The following is a 21065-nucleotide window of genomic DNA, read 5'->3' as shown; positions in this document are numbered from 1 at the left end:
ATTTCCTGAAGATATTGCCAAGTGGGAGTAAGTAGATTATGAAGAGAAGGGGACCTAAGACAGCCCATAGGAACTCCAGAGGTAACTGGCTTGGGGTTTGAGCGGAAGGTGCACAGTTGGACAAATTGAGTGCGATTAGATAGATATGATTTAGTTTAAATGAAATATAGATTAGATAGATATGATTTAGTTTAAATGATATTAGTGACCACTTACCTATATTTGTATACTTTAACATCAGCAATGGAATTAAAGAAAGTAGGTGTCAAAGGAAATCAGGGAAAGAGACCTATAAGAGATTACGAACAGACGATTTAATTGCTGCATTTAAAGAGGAATTGATGTCACAAGACTGGGATGAAGTCTATAGCGAAGATGATGTTGACATGGCATATAGTAAATTTATTGACATATTTAAGACACTTTACAATAAGAATTGTCCAGTCAAGGTCATCAATAGAAGTCATAAGTATAAAAATCTCCCATGGCTAACTAAAGGATTACAAACTGCTTGTAAAAAGAAAAATAGTCTTTATACAAATTTTATTAAACTACTAACTAAGGAAGCTGAAACCAGATAAAGTTTACAAAAAAAAAACTACTACTACTAAATAAAAACAAACTACTCCGACTCAAGCTTCCTCTCAGCAGTGGATGAGTTGGAAGTGAAATCAGTTGTTGATAAATGTAACCACAAAGTCTCCACTGATTGTGACGTATTGATATGGTGTTGGTTAAAAAAGTTATTGATGGTATTCAAAACCATTATCTTATCTATTTAACGTATCCTTCCAAACTGGTTTTATTTCCTCAGAAAATGAAAGTAGCTAAATACCAATTTTTAAGCAAGGGAAAAAACATCTATTTAAAAACTACAGGCCAGTATCACTTCTTCCTCAATTTTCAACAATCCTGGAAAAACTATTTAATATCAGACTAGAAAACTTTTTAAATAAACACGAAATACTAAACCATAGTCGGTACGGATTCCGAGAAAAGAGGACAACAGCACTTGCAATAATGGAAGCAACCGATGAAATAATTAATACATTAGATAAAAGTAAATATGCTATTGGAGTATTTATAGATTTTAGGAAAGCTTTTGATACAATAAATCACCCAGTTCTCATAAACAAGCTTCAACAGTACGGCATTAGGGGAATGGCACTGGACTGGATCACCAATTATTTATCTAAGACAACAATTTGTGAAAATGGATGCTGTCACTTCTGAAAGTATGGGGATTACCTGTGGTGTCCCCCAGGGGTCAGTATTAGGACCTGCTCTATTTAATATATATATATATATATATATATATATATATATATATATATATATATATATATATATATATATATGACATTTTTCAAGTCTGCAAAACTCTGAAGATAATCTTATTTGCTGATGATGCAAATTTGTTCTACGCTGGAAATGATCTCAATGAAATAATTAATATTACTAATAAAGAATTAAGTAAACTAAAAAAATGGATGAATAATAATAAATTATCATTGAATATAGAAAAAACAAAGGTAAGGACGTTTGGCAGTTGTAAAAACAAAACAGAAGTATGTATAAAGATTGATGATGGAAAAATTGAGAATGTTAATGAAATCAAATTTTTGGGCGTGATCCTGGATAATAAACTTAGTTGGAAGCCCTACATTAGACACATGCAAACCAAAGCAGCAAAAAACATTGCAATTATAAATAAAATGAAGCAATTGTTGGACTGTAAATCACTCCATATTCTGTATTGTTCATTAGTTCTGACATATTTCACTTACTGTATAGAGCTTTGGGGAAACAATTATAAAAATGCACTACACCCACTATCAGTATTGCAAAAGAGGGTAATATGTGTCATTCATAAAGTTGGGTATCTGGATCATACAAATTCTTTGTTTTTACAGTCAAAATACTTTTAACTTCAAGACCTGGTTCATTATCAAACAGCTCAAATCATGTTTAAAGCTAGTAAGCACTTATTGCCACCTAATATTCAAAAGCTCTTCAACCAGAGTGATGAGGGATATCATTTACGAAGGACTAAAAATTTTAAAATACCTAGGGGAGGAATGTGTGTATGTATGTATAGATGGTAATAAAGTAAATTAGTAATGTGGGACAAGGGGGTGGGATTGAATAAGAACTTGCTTCTTCTTACTCCCTTTGGACAGACTTCTTTTTTCTTGGTATATCTTTTCTTTTCTACTATGTTCATTGATTTAAAAAAATATTTTGTCTTATGTTCAAATAAACGTTTCAATCAATCAATTACATACACACACACACAGATATATATGTGTGTGTGTATACATACATACATACATACCGTAAATCCTCTAATACAGGCCGGTATTCAATTAAAGGCCGGGTCTCCAATTGTGGCCGGTGTCAGAGTTAGTTTAGGTAAATAATGGCCGGTCTCTTATTGTGGCCGGGTGGAATGTAGTAACAAGCAAGTATGAGCGTCCCGGTGGCAGGGTTATAGTCCCCAAATCAACCAGCAGGAGGCAGTAGACGTTCACGCAGACCTTTATTAAGCTTTTTCTTCAACGCTTTGTAACGCTACAGACACGATCCTCTATCACGCTCCTACCACACAGAGTCACGGTGTCAGTTAACCATGCTAATTCAACCCGCTCCACAGAACACACATCACCTTCCCTGTGGCTTACATAACACTCACACAACACGCAAATCAGCACATAGGAACTAGCAGAATGATAGGAAACACATATGACACAATACCCAGAATGCACCTGGCTTACAACCCCAGCCAGGTCATTACACTATCAAGTTCAAAGAGAACGTGCTGATTATGCTGCAGAACACTCTGGAGAGCAGCAGTAGGGGGTGTATGAACTAGTCAACTTCACTATAGTGACTTTTTATGCCTGTCGTCGACTAGTCGCTGTCACGTGATAATGACCGGCAAGATGCAGCCCTCGGAAAAGACAGCAGCCTGCTGTCAGCAGGTGACAAGCTCCTGCGCTCAGGGGGTGGGGGGGGGGGGGGGGGGGGGCAACGCGCTGTGCCAGACCGTAGGCACTGACACGCGATCGTTCATGTCGGTTCATTTCCTTTAATGTTTTCTGTCTTTTATTTGCGCCTGATGTGTATCGCTGCTGTGGAGCGGGGCGCATCAACTTGTCCCTGATGCGGCCGGCAAGCAGGGAGCGCTCCGCTGTTTTCGCGGTCGGTAGATCTGCCTCCTGAGCACGGCCACAGTAACAATCAGGTGTCGCCACCTCAAAAACTAATTTAACACGCGATCGTTCATGTCAGTTCATTTCCTTTAATGTTTTCTGTCTTTTATTTGCGCCTGATGCGTTTGCTGCATGCTGTGGAGCGGGGCGCTGCGCGCATCACCTTGTCCTCCGACGCACTGATCACTGATACGGCCGACAAACAGCGAGCACTCCGCTGTTTTTGCGGTCGGTAGATCTTTTAGAACTGCAGTTCAAAGGTAACTCATGAGGTGAATATATATGAACCCAGGTAGCAGTTTTTCTTTAGGATTGAGAGGAGATGCAGGAAGATAATAAACAGGCAGGACAGAAAAATAGTCAAAATAAAAACAAGTTAGTTTTTGTACCTGCTGTTGCAACAAACAGACACCATTGAAGGTCATCAGAAGTGAGGAACAGAAAATGAAATAATTATTTTAATGTTTAGAGCAGCAGGAACTCCGAGAGGCTGCAGGCGCATCAGTGAGTTTGCGGCCGCTGCGCAGGGGGAGGGGGGAGAGGGCTAAAGCAGGGGGAGGGGGGAGAGGGCTAAAGCAGGGGGAGGGGGGAGATGGCTGAAGCAGAAACTACCGTTTTTAAAAGAAATGTGTTTAACTTTGAAAATGTGGGCGCAATTTTAATTGTCAAAAACTCCAATGAACATTAGTTCATTTTGCTCAAATGGAAATAGAGGCCTGCCTCTAATACTGGCCCTCCTTCCAATAAAGGCCTGGAGCTTGATGAGCTTGAGTCAAATAGAGGCCCGGGCCTGTATTAGAGGATTTACGGTATATTATATATATACATACATACATATATTATATATATATATATATATATATATATATATATATATATATATATATATATATAATATCTTCCACTCCCCTGCTCTCACAGATCGGATGTTTTTCCGTCAATCACACTTTCAAAAGAATTCATTATGTCGTTTGTAAACTCTAAAGTGACAGTTTAACTCTGTCTTGCCCCTAAATCTTTGACCACAGGTCTCAGTCAAGAAGGTTTTTCTCTTGTGTGGACTCTCATGTGATAGTTTAAAGCTGTCTTATAGCCAAATCTTTGACCACAGAGCCCACAGGCAAAAGGTTTTTCTTCTGTGTGGAATCTCATGTGAACGTTTAAACTATATTTCTCTATAAATCTTCGACCACAGAGCTCACAAGCAAAAGGCTTCTGTCCTGTATGTACTCTTATGTGACTGTTTAACCTTACCTTGTAGGCAAATTTTTTACCACAAAGCTTACAGGCAAAAGGTTTTTCTCCTGTGTGGGCTTTCATGTGCCTGTTTAAAGCTGTCTTATAGCCAAATCTTTTATCACAGAGCTTACAGGCAAAAGGTTTTTCTCCTGTGTGGACTCTCATGTGATAGTTTAAAGCTGTCTTATAGCCAAATCTTTTATCACAGAGCTCACAGGCAAAAGGTTTTTCTCCTTTGTGGACTCTCATATGACTGTTTAAATGTGTCTTATAGCCATATCTTTTATCACAAAGCTTACAGGCAAAAGGTTTTTCTCCTGTGTGGGCTTTCATGTGCCTGTTTAAAGCTGTCTTATAGCCAAATCTTTTATCACAGAGCTTACAGGCAAAAGGTTTTTCTCCTGTGTGGGCTTTCATGTGCCTGTTTAAAGCTGTCTTATAGCCAAATCTTTTATCACAGAGCTCACAGGCAAAAGGTTTTTCTCCTTTGTGGACTCTCATATGACTGTTTAAATGTGTCTTATAGCCATATCTTTTATCACAAAGCTTACAGGCAAAAGGTTTTTCTCCTGTGTGGGCTTTCATGTGCCTGTTTAAAGCTGTCTTATAGCCAAATCTTTTATCACAGAGCTTACAGGCAAAAGGTTTTTCTCCTGTGTGGACTCTCATGTGATAGTTTAAAGCTGTCTTATAGCCATATCTTTGACCACAGAGCCCACAGGCAAAAGGTTTTTCTCCTCTGTGGAATCTCATGTGAACGTTTAAACTATATTTCTCTCTAAATCTTCGACCACAGAGCTCACAAGCAAAAGGCTTCTGTCCTGTGTGTACACTTATGTGACTGTTTAACCTTACCTTGTAGGCAAATTTTTTACCACAGAGCTCACAGGCAAAAGGTTTTTCTCCTGTGTGGAATCTCATATGACTGTTTAATTGTGTCTTTGTGCTAAATATTTTTTCACAGAGCTCACAGGCAAAAGGTTTTTCTCCTGTGTGGGCTTTCATGTGCCTGTTTAAAGCTGTCTTATAGCCAAATCTTTTATCACAGAGCTTACAGGCAAAAGGTTTTTCTCCTGTGTGGACTCTCATGTGCCTGTTTAAAGCTGTCTTATAGTCAAATCTTTTATCACAGAGCTTACAGGCAAAAGGTTGTTCTCCTGTATGTACTCTTATGTGATAGTTTAAACTCACCTTGTGGGCAAATTTTTTACCACAGAGCTCACAGGCAAAAGGTTTTTCTCCTGTGTGGACTCTCATATGACTGTTTAATTGTGTCTTACTGCTAAATCTTTTTTCACAGAGGTCACAGGCAAAAGGTTTTTCTCCTGTGTGGGCTTTCATGTGATAGTTTAAGGCTGTCTTATAGCAAAATATTTTATCACAGAGCTCACAGGGAAAAGGTTTTTCTCCTGTGTGGACTCTGATATGACTGTTTAATTGTGTCTTACTGCTAAATATTTTTTCACAGAGCTCACAGGCAAAAGGTTTTTCTCCTGTGTGGACTCTCATGTGCCTGTTTAAAGCTGCCTTTTGACTAAATCTTCGACCACAGGTCTCACAGGCAAAAGATTTATCTCCTGTGTGGACTCTCGTGTGAACGTTTAAATCACACAACGCACTAAATCGTTTACCACAGTCATCACAACTAAATGATTTTAGTTCTTTCTGGACTCTCTTGCATGAGTCTACATGTTGCTTCACTCCAACACATTTCTTTTTGACCAAACAGCTTGAAGACCTTATTGCTGAATGACCTGACACTCTCACATGTTTCTGGAGAGACCTCTTGTGGACAAATTGTTTACCACACTCAGGGCAGCTAAAGGACTTGTTGACAGTCCTAACATGTGTATCAGAAGACCTGCTTTCATTCCAGTCACTGTCTTCTTCTCCAGTTTCAGACCCAGAGTCTGACAGCTCAGAGTCTAGATTCACATCATCACCCTCTTCATCATCTCCACTCATTTCAGTTTCTGAAGACTCAGATGTCTGTTCATGAGAGTTCAGATCTTGGTTCCTGCTAGTTCCACCAGTTTCTTCTGTCATCTGGTGAGCTGAGCTGCTGGTTGGAACTTCTTTGTCTTCTACTTGCTGCTGATGAAGCTGTGAGAACAAAGGTTTCTCTTCATCATCCTCACTCTTTATAGAAGCCAATGTGAATGGAAACCTGGCAGCATCAGTTTTCTCCTCCAAATGGAGTTGCTCTCCCTCCAGGCTGGTCCACTTTTCCTCTTGTTCCTCCTTTATGTGGATGTGTTCTGGGTCTTTCTGGTCCTCACCTGCACTCTGTTCCTCAGGAGCTTCTTCTTTAACCAGCACCAGCTGTTGAACATCTGTAGGAAACACAGAAACACGATGTGAATTACCGATCGATAGAACTTCACATTCACACTTACTCTCACCTAAAGGATTATTAAGAACACTTGTTCAACTTCTCCTTAATGCAATTATCTAATCAACCAATCACATGGCAGTTGCATCAATGCATTTAGGGGTGTGGTCCTGGTCAAGACCATCTCCTGAACTCCAGACTGAAGGTCAGAATGGGAAAGAAAGGTGATTTAAGCTATTTTGGGCGTGGCATGGTTGTTGGGCTGGTCTGAGTATTTCACAATCTGCTCAGTTACTGGGATTTTCACCCACAACCATTTCTAGGGTTTACAAAGAATGATGTGAAAAGGGAAAAACATCCAGTATTCAGCAGTCCTGTGGGCGAAAATGTCTTGTTGATGCTAGAGGTCAGAGGAGAATGGGCCGACTGATTCAAGCTGATAGAAGAGCAACTTTGACTGAAATAACCACTCGTTACAACCGAGGAACGCAGCAAAGCATTTGTGAAGCCACAACACGCACAACCTGAGGCAGATGGGCTACAACAGCAGAAGACCCCACCGGGTACCACTCATCTCCACTACAAAAATGAAAAAAAAGGCTACAATTTGCACCAGCTCACCAAAACTGGACAGTTGAAGACTGGAAAAAAGTTGTCTGGTCTGATATTTGTCTGTAGTTTTATATCGTCCACCAGGCCCGATTTTTTATCTTATTTGGTGCTAAATACTGATAAGGTCATTGTAGTGGGGGATTTTAACAGTCATGTGGACATTGAAAATGATAGCCTCAATGTTGTCTTTAGTAATATCTTAGACTCAATTGGTTTTACCCAAAGAATATGTAACGGTGAGACCTGCTGTGGTTGTTTCTATTGGCGCTGTTGCAAGTTCCTGCGGGTCAGAAATTGTGGCGAGAAACAAGGGTCACGGAAGGGTCGCAGAGATAAGAGATCAGAACTTGCTTCCGGGAGCAAAACTGGGCAGAAGGTCAAGAAGTGTCTGACCCAACCATCAGCAGGAGAGGTGGGACGGAAGGAGACAGAGTGAAAAGAGCTCATCAGGAGACGAAAAGCCTTCATGGAGAATGCTGGACTCTGGGAGAAGACACCTAATGGCCTGGGCTAAGCTGAAAAACCTTCATGAAGGATCCTGCACGTAGCGAAAATGACACCAAATGTCTTGTGTTGAGCTAAAAAGTGTGAAACTGGTAAATGACCCCATGACCTTACTGTCATGTGATAATGATATATGTGTAACTAGAAAACATTTTACCTTGTCTAGGCTGTCCCAAAAGGAGTATAAAAAGGGACAGCAGAGAGAAGGAGACACAGTCAGTGAGCGTGTGTTAGAGGGTATTAGCCTGAAGCTGAAGAAGACTTAGAGTTGGTGTAAGCGAACTCATTATTCTTAAGTTAATTATTAGGATTAATTTCTCCTTGGGGGAAGTGATCAGTCTTATATCTACTCATTTTTTGTATTTTTTGATCTTGTAATAAACTTTTTTGAAAAAGAATCCACATCCCTGATTCTTCCAGGTGTTTTTTTAAAGCAAGGTTGGGTCCCCGACCTGAACAATAAGGAGAGGTAAGCACATTAATTACAGGTTCCTGAATTATCAGGATTTGCTTTACAATTTGTGACAGATTAAGAAAAAGAAACCTTAAGTAAAGAAGATAGTCTTCTCCTCTCCTGTGAGTAACGAGATATCTTAATGATGATAAGCCAAAACATTAGTAGGTTAAAGTAGGCTCTGTTTGCAAGTGTGAAAAAGTCTCCGCCAGCGTGGGTAGGTTGGATTAATTAGATAAATTGATAAATCTATGTTAGCCTGATCAACTAACAAGAATCATTTTCTAGTTACCACCGCCCACTAAAGCTGACAGGGGTGCAAATTAATCCTAAATAACCCAAAGAATTGTCAGAAGACTGGCCTGCTTTTGAACTTTGCCCTAGTATCTAAAACCACAAGATAACGGGAGATATTAAAAGGAAGTGTGCTCTCACAAAAGGACAAGTACGGCATATTATTTTACCTTAAAGTAGGAAACTGATTCTAATTAGGGAGTCCAAACCAGGGTCTAATACAATAAAACTCACCGACAGCCCACGAACCCTGAGAAAGCAGCGCAGTCTTATAAGTTCTAACGGAACCAGGTTTTAACGGAACCGATAAATAGGACACGCTCGCGACATGGCGCCGCAACGAGGGGCTACAGAGTGAAGGAATATTAGATACCGGGCTTACCGAAGTAGAACTGTTTTCTAGGCTGATAAAAGCTTGCGCACTATGGACCTAATACGCTTATAACCTTGGAGTGAAAACCGCACCAGTTTCTCGAAAAGGAAAGAAATCTGGGAGTACGGACGATTAACTTAAAAAGGTATAAAGGAATTACGGCTTTCCGACGCAAGAAAAGCCAAGGATAAACTAGACAAAAAAAAAAAAAATAAAGAACAAGAATAAAGAATAAGATGTAAAAGCGAATAAAATAAAAATAAGAAAAACTTTTAACCAGCCATGACAGATAGATCTTTAACGGTAAAACCGGAGAATATTCTCCTTAATGTGAGATTTGTAACCGGAGAGATAGCCACATATCAAGGCGAACCGCAGGGCATTTTGGCAGTGTCCTGTAATCGGAAATTTCAGAATGAGGCTGGAACAGCTCGAGCTGCGGCTAAGCGCTGTCCGAATGCTGAAACACAAGTGAGAAATGCTCATGTTTTTCCATTAGTGGGAGATTTGGTAATTCTGGGAGAACAACGAAATGACCCCGCTTTTAGCCAGGTAGCTTGGTGCTGTTGGGAAAATCCAGCGAACCTCAATAGTGTGGTCGCTGCTCATGCGGTCAACTGGTCAGCTTGTGTTGCAGCAGTATAGGTTTTTTAATCTGCTTTTCTGGATATTTATTAGCTTTTTTTAAAAGTTTTAGTTCTTTTGATGTTTCCCTGTACACATCTTATGCACATTTGGCACCTTAAATGTGTTGTCTTTGGAGACTTCCTGGATGCTAAATGTAGCCTGGCTCAGGCACTAGCTGAAGCTTTGTTTACTTACCTGGCTTCCCTTTTTATCCCTCTTACTCCGGTGACTCCTTACTCTGGACTACAACTTCTTCTGGAATGGATATTCTGAGGATCCTGGCAATTGTAGGGACATTTTGCCTCATCTCTTATGAGATTGTGTCTGCTGTTAGAAGTCGGCTACCTGACGGACCGCGCCTCATCTACCACAGAGACCAGCTGGTGCAACTTGGATTACAAACCCACATCATGACAAACACGGACTGCTTTCCAGAAGAAATCATTCGCAAAAACTTCTCCAACCAGCAAAGACCTACATACAATAAGGTAACCAGAAGGGGAAGGAAGAAAGGTGGTGTTAGAGCCAGACTCAAAAGAGAGACTCTTAAACAGCGGGCCCTCCCTTCCATCATTTTGGCCAACGTGCGCTCTCTCTGTAACAAAACAGATGAGCTACAAGCTAATGTCAATCATATGCATGAATATAGGACTGCTTCAATCCTTGCATTTACTGAAACATGGTGAAATGAGAATGTTAGTGATGATTCGCTACACATTGATGGTTTTAGCCCCCAATACGCCTAGATCGGAGCCGTGAGCTCACAGGCAAACAACATGGCGGCGGAGTATGTCTCTACATAAACACTCAATGGTGTTCCACTATTGTAGTGAGGGAACAGCTATGTTCCACAGACATTGAACTCTTGGTCGTTTCCCTTCGCCCATTTTATCTCCCGAGAGAATTTCCTCAGCTTTTTATCATGCTGGTCTACATTCATCCAGAAGCTAATGCCTCTACAGCAACCAAACACATTTCTACCGTGTTAAACAAAATTGAACAGTTATCACCAGACTCTCCCAAATTTATTCTGGGTGACTTCAATCACTGTCTTGTTGATAAGACCCTGAAAGGCTATCAGCAATATATCAGGTGCCCCACCAGAATGGGTAAGATCCTCGACAAATGTTATGGTTCGGTCCAGGATGCTTACAGAGCCCCCCCCCCCCCCCCCCCCCCGGGCTCTGCTGATCATTTGGTTATTCTGCTCGCCCCAGCATACATTCCAGTGATCAAAAGAGTTAAAAAGACTGTTAAAGATATCAAACAATGGACAGAGGAAGGCATCTCTAATCTAAAAGAATGCTTTGAATCTACAGACTGGACTAGCCTACTTTCTACATCCAGCAATATAGATGAGCAGGTTGACACAGTTTCCTCATACATCTCCTTCTGTGTCGACAGTATTATTCCATCCAAAACAGTTTCCATATTTCCCAACAATAAACCGTGGATCACTAAAGAACTAAAAGAAATCTTAAATAAGAAAAAAAAAGATTTTCTTCACAGGTTCTGAACATGAGAAAAGGGGAATCAATAGAGAGGTCAAGCGAGCCATAAAAATGGCCAAATTAAAATACAAAGATAAAGTGGAGGAAAAGTTCACGGAGGGAAGCCTTTGCTCTGCTTGGCTGGGTTTGAAGACCATGGCCTCAGCAAATACAGCAATAGCAACTCCTAGTGGCAGGTGGACAGCAGCACACCGACATCTCTGCCTGATGATCTCAACTCTTTTTATACTCGTTTCGAGTCTGATAATCACTTCCAGCTCCAGGAAATAAAATCTAAATTAAGCCCTGGGAACCCTGCATTCAGATTCAGATTTACCATGCAGCAGGTTGTGAAAGCTCTTAAGCAGACTAAGGAGAAAAGTACACCTGGTCCAGACCACATCAGCAGCAGAGTTCTCAGAAACTGTGCACAGCAACTAGGGGGTGTGTTTCAGACCTTGTTCCAGAGTTCCATGGATACAAGCGCAGTTCCCCAGCTCTGGAAACACTCTACGGTCATACCCATCCCCAAGACCAGCAGGGTTAAGGCTCTCAATGATCTTCGACCTGTGGCTCTGACCTCTTTACCGATGAAGGCTATGGAGAGGATCTTGAAACATCACATTATCAGAGCCTTACACCCTCAGTTAGATCCACTTCAGTTTGCGTATCGGAAAGGGAGAAGTGTTGTCGATGCAAAAACATTCGTCTTAGACATGGTACACAGACATCTGGAGATCCCAAACTCTTCAGCTAGACTGCTGTTTGTTGACTTCTCTTCAGCGTTTAACGCCCTGCAACCTCACATCCTGGCTGGCAAACTCGCTTCTCTTTTTCACCTGGATGATCAGATAATCCTATGGATCCTGGATTTCTTAACTAACAGATCACAAAGAGTTCTGGTTAACAACACTCTCTCAGACCTTCTTTACACCTCTACTGGCACCCCACAGGGCTGCGTGTTGTCTCCTCTACTCTTCATTCTCTACACAGATGACTGTAGATCCATCCAGCCTGACAGTTACATGGTAAAATACGCTGATGACACTGTGCTCCTGTCTCTTCTGGCAGGCCCTACTGTTTACCACGGGCAGGTCCTGCAGCAGTTTGTGGATTGGTGTGACACTGCATGCCTGGAGCTGAATGTGACCAAAACTAAGGAGGTGGTGGTGTCCTTCTCAAAGAGAGAGCGCTGGTTACCGCTGCCTCCACTATCATTCATGGACAGCCAGTGGAGCTGGTTGAAGAGTATAAATATCTAGGGACCACCTTTGATCCCCTCCTGAAATTCGCTTCCAACACCGAGGACGTCCTCAGAAAGTGCCAGCAACGACTCTACCTCCTGAGGAAGTTGAATTCATTTGGAGTCAGGAAGGACATTTTACTGACTTTCTATTATTCTTTTATAGAGTGTTATCACATTTTCCATCCCCTGCTGGTTTTATTCTGTCAGCCTGCAGTATAGAAACCGTCTACAAAGCACCGTCAAGGTGTGCTCTCGGATCATTGGACTACCACCGCGAAACTTAACTTCTCAATGTGACCATAATACAGGAAGTTTAGCACAGAAAATCATTAAAGACCCATCACACCCTCTTCATACTGTTTTCGAGTGGCTGCCCTCCAAACGCCGACTTCGATGCCCGTGCTGTAAAACAGAGGAGGAGAAGTTCCTTTGTTCCCAGAGCTGAGCTTCTTCTTAATTCTCAGTGCAGATAGGGGGGAGTGTGCATTACTTGAATGTGTGTGTGCATGTAGTTACGTGTGTGTGTGTGTGTGTGTGTGTGTGTGTGTGTGTGTGTGTGTGTGTGTGTGTGAGCCAAAGTTTTATTCATTGTTGGTCATTCACATGTGAGGATATGACATGAATGTGTATATAGGTTTTATGGGTTTTACAAATGTGTAAATTGGATGTGTTTTTAGAATTTAGAGATTTTAGTGCTGGCTGCTTCCCATGCTGTCTCGAATTGCCCCTCGGGGACTAATAAAGTTGTCTTGAGTCTTGAGTTAGTGGGAGATTTGGTAATTCTGGGAGAACAACGAAATGACCCCGCTTTTAGCCAGGTAGCTTGGTGCTGTTGGGAAAATCCAGCGAGCCTCTCTAAGGATGAACAGTATGAGATCCTTTTGGGATTGCTGGAGCAACTCCCAACTGGACCGGAACCTTTAGTTCTTACTCCATTTGGAGTCGGACAGTACCGATGTGACCCGGGAGCTATGTACTCTGCGATGGCAGAGTTCATGGTTCAACAGGCTAGCGGTAGAATAATATACTTCTTATCTAGAAGCAAAAATGAGGCAATTCAAATGAGACAGGCGTTATGTAACCGACTGGGAGTCACGGAGCTCCAAGCGGAAATGTACCGACGGAGGGCTGCGGTTGAAATCTCATCCTCATGGGATGAGGATCCACCGGTACCGACCGCACCTCCTTTATATCCAGCGCTCCGCGGGGAATTCCCTGTGAGCCCCGGTTCCGAAAGCAGATTCCCTGCACCCCCACCGAACCCGCCTGACTCGGTTCGGCCGGCGCAGTGGAACCCATTTCTCCATGCACAAACCCCTTCTCAGGGGCCCATGAGAGGAGCGGGGAGATTGTCCACTGAACAGCATGTTGCTGTGTGGGAGAAGGACGAGACCCAGAGACCGTTAGGGGCTGAAAGGACTCCAAACCCAATTCCTTTCCCCCCGTTAGAACCCCATAGCCCCGCAGCTCCTCCGAACCATGTTATGATAGGTCAAGAGCCGGTGATAATTCTGTCAAGTGAGAAAATAGATGCGGAGCTCCGAGAAGAAGATGTGTTGATCTTTCTGAAAAATCCACAAAGTTCTGCCGGAACCACATCTTCACTGAGCTCTCTAAGAAGACTCTTAGAGGAGAAGGTAGAAACTCCATGATCCCGCTGGTAGATCGTAATTACGAGGCAGGAGAAATTACTACTCTCTTAGACAAGCAATTAGGGAATCTGGAAGGTCGTATCAGCGCTATTTCCATAATTAACGTAGACCCCTATAACCCTGACGTCACTTTTTACCAAGCTTGGGAGCGGGTAGTGTCAGAAGCCCTGGATTTAGGAGCGCGACGGCTAGTGCTGAAGCTTAATAACAAACCCCAGGTGTGTCGGATAACTGAGGCATATGGTGCAGGTTTGGTGGTTTATTCTGAAGCCTCCAGCAGGCTTGGAGACATTCCGGTCGTAATTTTGGTAGATAAATCAACATTGCCGCGAGTAGAGAAGAAAGTCAAAAATTGGTTTGAGGCCAGAGATAGGAGCAGTGACAGTGAGGCCGAATATGAGGAAGAAGAACGTGCCACCCAACTAGTGGTGCGTGGCACACCCAGGGGGACGCTCAGGTCAGAATGCGGATCCCAACAAAAATGCAGCACTCGTATTCCTGGTGGTAGAACACCTGAAAAACTGAGTTGGTTATCTCCAGTTACAGCCCATGAGCGAAGTGAGAACAGTGAAAATGTAGAACAGCAACCCCAGAGAGCAGAAAAAGGAGACAAGACAAATCCTATAGTTTATGGCATTAGAGGACTAAATAAAAATAGCCGTCTGGTACAAATTAAATATTATGACTAGGGCTGCAACAAACGATTATTTGGATAATCGATGAATCGGATGGGGTCTCGACACGATTAATCGATTAAACGGATTACATGGGGACATTTTTAAAAACTGCTAGGGAAATGTTATTTCTCTCCTTCCTTCACTTTATTTAACAAAACATTATTAGAAAACAGTTCAATAGCAGAAAAACAACATGCCATCACCTAAATTGTCTTATAAGGTGTATAGACAGAGACCCTAAGCTACATCTATCTGTGACCTAAAATGCTTGGTCCAAGTTAAACAGCTTAAGGGCAATTCTCATCTGTTTTGTTTGATCTCATCTGTAGACATTTATTATAACTGGGGATGTCAAACAACTAATTTTTAAATGTAATTAAACATAGGCTGTGAATTAATCAAAATTGATCACTATTTCCAAAAATGACTGAAAAATACCAAATAAAACAAAAGTAAATGAATGCCACCCTCCTTGTGATGATGCCCTGGGCAACTGCCATAAAGTCACATCAAGAAATGCTGCTGATCATTCCAATGATCCCAAATAGACTCACATTAGGCCACATGAAAGCAACTGAACCCAAAAATATATTAACCAGTAAATAACTGCACTCTCACACAACACGCCTGCAGCAACAGTTAGGACTCCTCCCTCCCATTTAAAAGCGTTTTTGCTTCCGAGGACATTGTGGTTGTAAAACCACATGCTAGTAGTCTGGCCCCGGTGTGATCAACCAGTTTCTGCGGGAATGTGACGGCGGAACCAGGGCCAGATTAACACTTCGTTGTACCCTGGGCAACAATATTCAAGGGCTCCATCATCACGACCCGAGGATCACCATAATGTGGTCACATACAGAATATTTTACTGTAATATGCAGTAAATATACTCAATACTTGAATGCCTGACAACACGTAACCCGCCCAGAGTAACCTTTGACCCACCTCGTGTGGACTGACCAATGAGGAGAGGGTCTTAACTTGAGGCCCTCTCTTCATTGGTCAGTCTGCATGAGACTGACTCTCAACTGACGTTGAGTCATAGGCAGCGAAGCGTCTCTGTGCAGCGCAAAAGCCCGGGTGGACAGTTTGTTTAATATAGGGTGATCATATTTCCATTTCCAAACAAGAGGACAGGGGATCTGTGCCTATGATGTCACACTATGGCAATGCCACACAAACCATGTTGGGACCCGTTTTTTGTAAGAACTAAATTAATATCAGATTCTGCCAATAAAAGGGCTCTAAAACAATTCATATGTAAATATTTTGCATATTTAATGCAAAAACTCATTTTTCTGCTTTAGTGCTGCAACAAGGTTTTATTAATAATAAATTATTATACCTTTTGTTTTACTACAGCATTGGTAAGCTTCCTGTGCACAGATTATTAAGGATGCTTGTTTCAGCTGTGAGATTAGACGATAGGATCAATGATAAAATAAGTTGTCACACACTCCATGGAAACTTTCAGAGAATCCACAAATAGTGGCTTTCAAATAGTTTTGTTACTTTTTGCAAGTTTAGAAAAGAAGCAGATGAGACAGCATGCCTGATTGTTTAGTTTTTCATCTGATAATATTAGAACATGTCAGTAATGTCTGAGGGGCCTTTATAAACACTGTATAACTAACACTACTGGAGAGGGTATGAATTACACAGAGGCTTCTGGGGAGCCCAGTTAGGGGGGAGGGGGGCATTTTGCCTTGGCCCCCAAAATGTCTTGAAACGGCCCTGGGTGTGTGACTGAGTTTTGAAGGTGATCTGAATTGTATCAGATGTATAAATATGACATGTGTATAACTTATTGTTTTTTACAGGTAAAAACGTGTAGTGGAGATAAATCTACCTACATTTTACTTTTCAAGACTTTGTTTTGTTTTCTTGTTTTTATTTAACTATTTTCCTGTCCTGTCTGTCTCTCATCTTCCTGCATCTCCTCTTAATTCTCCAGAAAATCTGTTGCCTGGATTCTTACTTTTTCACCTCAGCAGTTACTTTTGAGCAGATCAAAGGGATCTCCTGACCGCAAAGCGCAGAGCGCATTTTCGATGCTGCGTGAGGTGAAATCACAGCAGCACAGGTGATGAGCTCCGCAGTATAGAGCACTTCAGGCACAAATAAGACAGAAAATAGAGAACATGTGCAGACATGAACGATCGTGTGCTAATTATAGTTTTTTGGTTGCGCCACTTTGAGAATGGACCGTGCGCTGGAAGCAGCAGCCTGGAGCGCTGTGCAACAACGATCAGCGCTGTGCCGCTTCCTGTGCTCTCTGCTCAAAAGAGTCCATAAATGATGTAATATCGCCATCGGTAGAAAACTTCTTTCCAGCTCCCCTGGATGTGTAGGATATACAGCTCCCCCATAATTCTATCCCTGCTCCGGGATGAAAAGCCGGACATTTTCATCAATACAAGAACCCCCAGTCCGGACGCGCCGGACAGAGAGTGAAAAGTGGACATGTCCGGGGAAAACGGAACGTACGGTCACCATAGTCCTCATAAAGCGGGAAATTATAGATACAGTATTTTGCTCGTGCCCTGGGCCCTTTAGAGTTCATGGGCCCTGGGCAATTGCCCAGTTGCCCATATGGTTAATCTGGCCTTGGGCGGAACCGGTTCGCAGCAGCGCGAGTCCCCCACCACCCCCCACCCCACCCCGCGCTCATCTAATAAGGGTCGCGCTCACGACTTTAGACTCTTTTTTTACGAGCTTAGGGCATGTCTAGCCTGTGTAATAATCCGGGACTTGGATGAAATACTTTTGAAAAGTTTTTAACTTACCCGGACACAGAGCTCTCTCCTTCCTTGCTGATGATCCCGACATGCTTGCGTTAAAGATGCTGCATCATCACCGTAGTACTCCCGTGCCATGCTAAGTCTGACCTAAACGTTGCAGGTAACGAATGTCTTTGCCTGATTTAACTGAAAATGCTCCCAAACTTAAAAAGTTTTTACTTTTTTGACTCTCGCTGCTTCTGCCATGTTCCTCTTCCAAACACCTGCCGGCTCTCCCTCGCGCTGATCTGCCGGCTCTCCTTCGCGCTGATCTGCCGGCTCTCCCTCGCGCCGATCTGCCGGCTCTCCCTCACGCCGATCTGCCAGCTCTCCCTCGCGCTGATCTGCCGGCTCTCCTTCGCGCTGATCTGCCGGCTCTCCCTCGCGCTGATCTGCCGGCTCTCCTTCGCGCTGATCTGCCGGCTCTCCCTCGCGCCGATCTGCCGGCTCTCCCTCACGCCGATCTGACTTGCTCTGGTCTGCGCGCAACGGCGGGCGGGAAGGGGGGGGGCTTTTGGAAGAGTTGTGCGACACAACGAATCGATGACGCAATTCGTTGCCAGCGCTTTTAGTAATCAATTTTCATCGAATTTATCGATTCGTTGTTGCAGCCCTAATTATGACCCTCAGGCAACTCCTAATGTAGGCCCGGTGAGACCAGTTCCAGAACCAGGATGAGGCCAGTTTGCAATTAATACAGAGGGAGACCAGAATTATGCAGGAGAAGAAGCAGAAAATCCTTTTCCAGAATGGTACCCTGTGGATGGGCCCACAGCTGCAGCAATCCAAGGAGCAAAGAGCAGAGAGGAAGTTATGTTACAGCCAGGCTGGGGACAGCCCTTTAAACATGCCTTTTTGGCTCAAGGATATGATTTTTATCGAGGTGGATGCATGGCTAGAGATTCGGCAGTGAAAACTCACTGCTACTCGCCGCGCAGCCCCTCCCAACTTCTAGATGTGAACCGAAGCACTCCGCAGGGAGGACAATTTCATTCAATGCCTAGGGAAAGAATCCTAGAACAGGAATATTCCCCACACTGGCAAACCGCACAAGAACAGTCAAAAGTAAGCTTAGGACATTTTGATCACACCATCCTGCCTCAGAGAGCGCCTGGTGAGACAGATACTGGTTATGTACAGAGGCTTCAGGATCGAGGAATGACGAATGAACAACTTTCAAGTCCGGAGATTTCCCAGATCATTGCATTAAAGAACGATCTGCGTTTAACCCCAGGAGCCTCGCTGATGTCCTTGGCAGACAGTTCTCCGAGAGGAATTGGTGAGGATTCTGGTGAAAGGCGGAGGAAAGCTTTAAGTCTTGAAATCAGTACAGGAAAAATTACATTAGCTGGGTGCTTGGGAACAATTGCAGGGCTTTCTCAGGTTCAGCAGGAAAAACTTTTAGCTGACTTGCCAGGAGGATTAACGATGGCTGCAATGTGGCCTAATCTCTCTCCTGAAGAAAAAATCCGACAAGCACAGGCATGGGATCGTACAAGAGAATTCAAGCAGTCAAAAAACGATCAAGGACGGCAGGTAGGAAGCAGATTAAAAAGTCAGATACAATCTCTCTGCTCCCTTCACACCCACTGCAGGGGAGCCAATCAGCGAGCTCTCAGCTGAGACAACCCCCACCCAGAATAGAACCGAGCCAGGGCCACAAACCTCGGAACCAATTGGATCCGAATGCAAGGCCATTCTTCTTGGGACCGCCAGGGTGTCCTGTGCCTCGACCCAGGAGAACAAACCCAGAGGAATGGGCCAGAATGACGAAGGAACAGAGGGACAAGCTGATCCAATCGAAAAAAGATTGGGATGCGAAATACAATCACAAAAGCCGAACTCCCCAACAGCCACAAAAGTAGAAATAATTAAGGCGCTCTCATCTCATACACATTGGGATGGAGAATGGCTTAAAGTAAAATACGAAAATACAAAATACATTTTAGATACCGGTGCGTTTATATCAGTAAAGCGTGAGAATAATCCGATGGAACAAATAGTATACAAAAATGTAATTCTTGCAGATGGTTCTATTCGCAGCATGGCAGTTCATAAAGATGGACAGGGAATTCTTTATATAAAAGGTGCAGAAAACTCAATTAGTTTAAAGGATTTAGTAACAATAACAAAGGACCTTAGCCTAGTGAACTAGACCAAATTCTTGCTTTGCAAAGAATGGTCTAGACATGCTCCATTGGAACCTCAGCAGCTCCTACCAGGACTCTGGCTAGCCAATCACAGCTCTCTAGAGGGGTTTCAAACACATAAAGAGCTGTGATTGGTCCATAATGGTGGGCCAGTCGTAGTGCTCTATCTGCTTAGTGAACAAATCACAGAGCTTTATCCGCTTTGTGGGCCAATCAGGGCACTCTATATGCCTGGTGGGTGGGATGATGCAACAGAGTGAAACAAGAGTATGTCACATTCATTGTCCAGTGGAATGCGGAGATCATTTGAAAGACAACGGTAGAACCCGCCCCACAACCGAGAGCTGTCAATGGAGCATGGCCAGACTAAATAATACATTTATTTAGTCTGGCTTGCCAGGCTAAAAGGACCTAGCACTGCGAGTGAGTTTTCTAGGTGAGCTAGATATGACCAGACTCATTGAAGAGCAGCTGGAGAAAACTAGCTTGGACCCACACAGACTCAGAGAAATAATACAAAAAGGAAATTGGGCTACACATAAAAATGATTGTGGCAGAGTGAAAGATCGATGCATAATTAAAAGAGCTATGCCCGCCAGAGAGACGCAGTATCCAATCAGAGAAGGAAGAGATGAGATCAGATGTACGCTCAGTGAGCTTTGTGAGAAGGGGATAATAGAGGAAAAGGACGCATTATCCACCTGTCTTCCCATTCAAGCTGTTCCTAAACCTAATGGAACTTACAGACTGATACACAATTTAAAAGGATTAAATAGAGTGACTCCACACGATGTACGAAAAACTTTTGATCCATACATGCAGCTCCGAACCATGCCTATTAAGAAATATAAAACATGCATTGACTTGGCTAACGGTTTTTGGTCTGTCACTCTTTTGCAAGTGGGGGTTTGTGAGCCAGTTGGGAAACAGGAAATACCAACAGGCAGGACAGGCTATTGGGTCTGCTCAGACAGCTGAACTAACAGCAGTAGTCATGGCTCTTGCTGATGCATGTAAGCTGAAACTTAGATCAGTGAGATTAGTCACAGATTCTAGATATGTGAGAGATGGGTTAGATGACCATCTGTCATTCTGGGAAGCTAAGGACTTTCAGAAAACTGATGGGGAGAAACTGGAGCATGCTGACTTATGGACACTTGTTTCGTGCTATAAGAAAAAATTACAGATTGTGGTAACACAAGTTAATAGCCATACAGGAGGTACCAGTGCCGATGAAGTCGGTAACGCAGAGGTAGATGATTTGGTACAAGTTCGAGGTTTGTTTCTGCCTACAGCGTTTTTACAGAACAGGACTCCTGCAGCTGATGAAGAGCTGGTGACCTACGCACATGTAACTTCTGGACATGTGGGAATACAGCGTTTGCGTGAGATTTTCAAGAAAGAAAATATTTTTGTGCCAAAA

The 21065-nt window shown here is 42.9% G+C and overlaps 1 protein-coding gene across 1 annotated transcript in view; it reads right to left on the bottom strand.

Moving 5' to 3' along the window:
• Positions 1-21065, bottom strand: part of LOC107373262 (uncharacterized) — a 72601-nt gene that overhangs the window by 26184 nt on the left and 25352 nt on the right. The window contains exon 3 of the mRNA XM_070548755.1: positions 4250-6784. Within this exon, the coding sequence (XP_070404856.1) occupies positions 4250-6784 (2535 nt within the window). The remainder of the gene's footprint in view (positions 1-4249; positions 6785-21065) is intronic.

The sequence above is a fragment of the Nothobranchius furzeri genome, chromosome 2 (assembly GCF_043380555.1).
Source record: "Nothobranchius furzeri strain GRZ-AD chromosome 2, NfurGRZ-RIMD1, whole genome shotgun sequence".
Classification (NCBI taxonomy): domain Eukaryota; kingdom Metazoa; phylum Chordata; class Actinopteri; order Cyprinodontiformes; family Nothobranchiidae; genus Nothobranchius; species Nothobranchius furzeri.
This window is presented reverse-complemented; position numbering and strand designations above follow the sequence as displayed.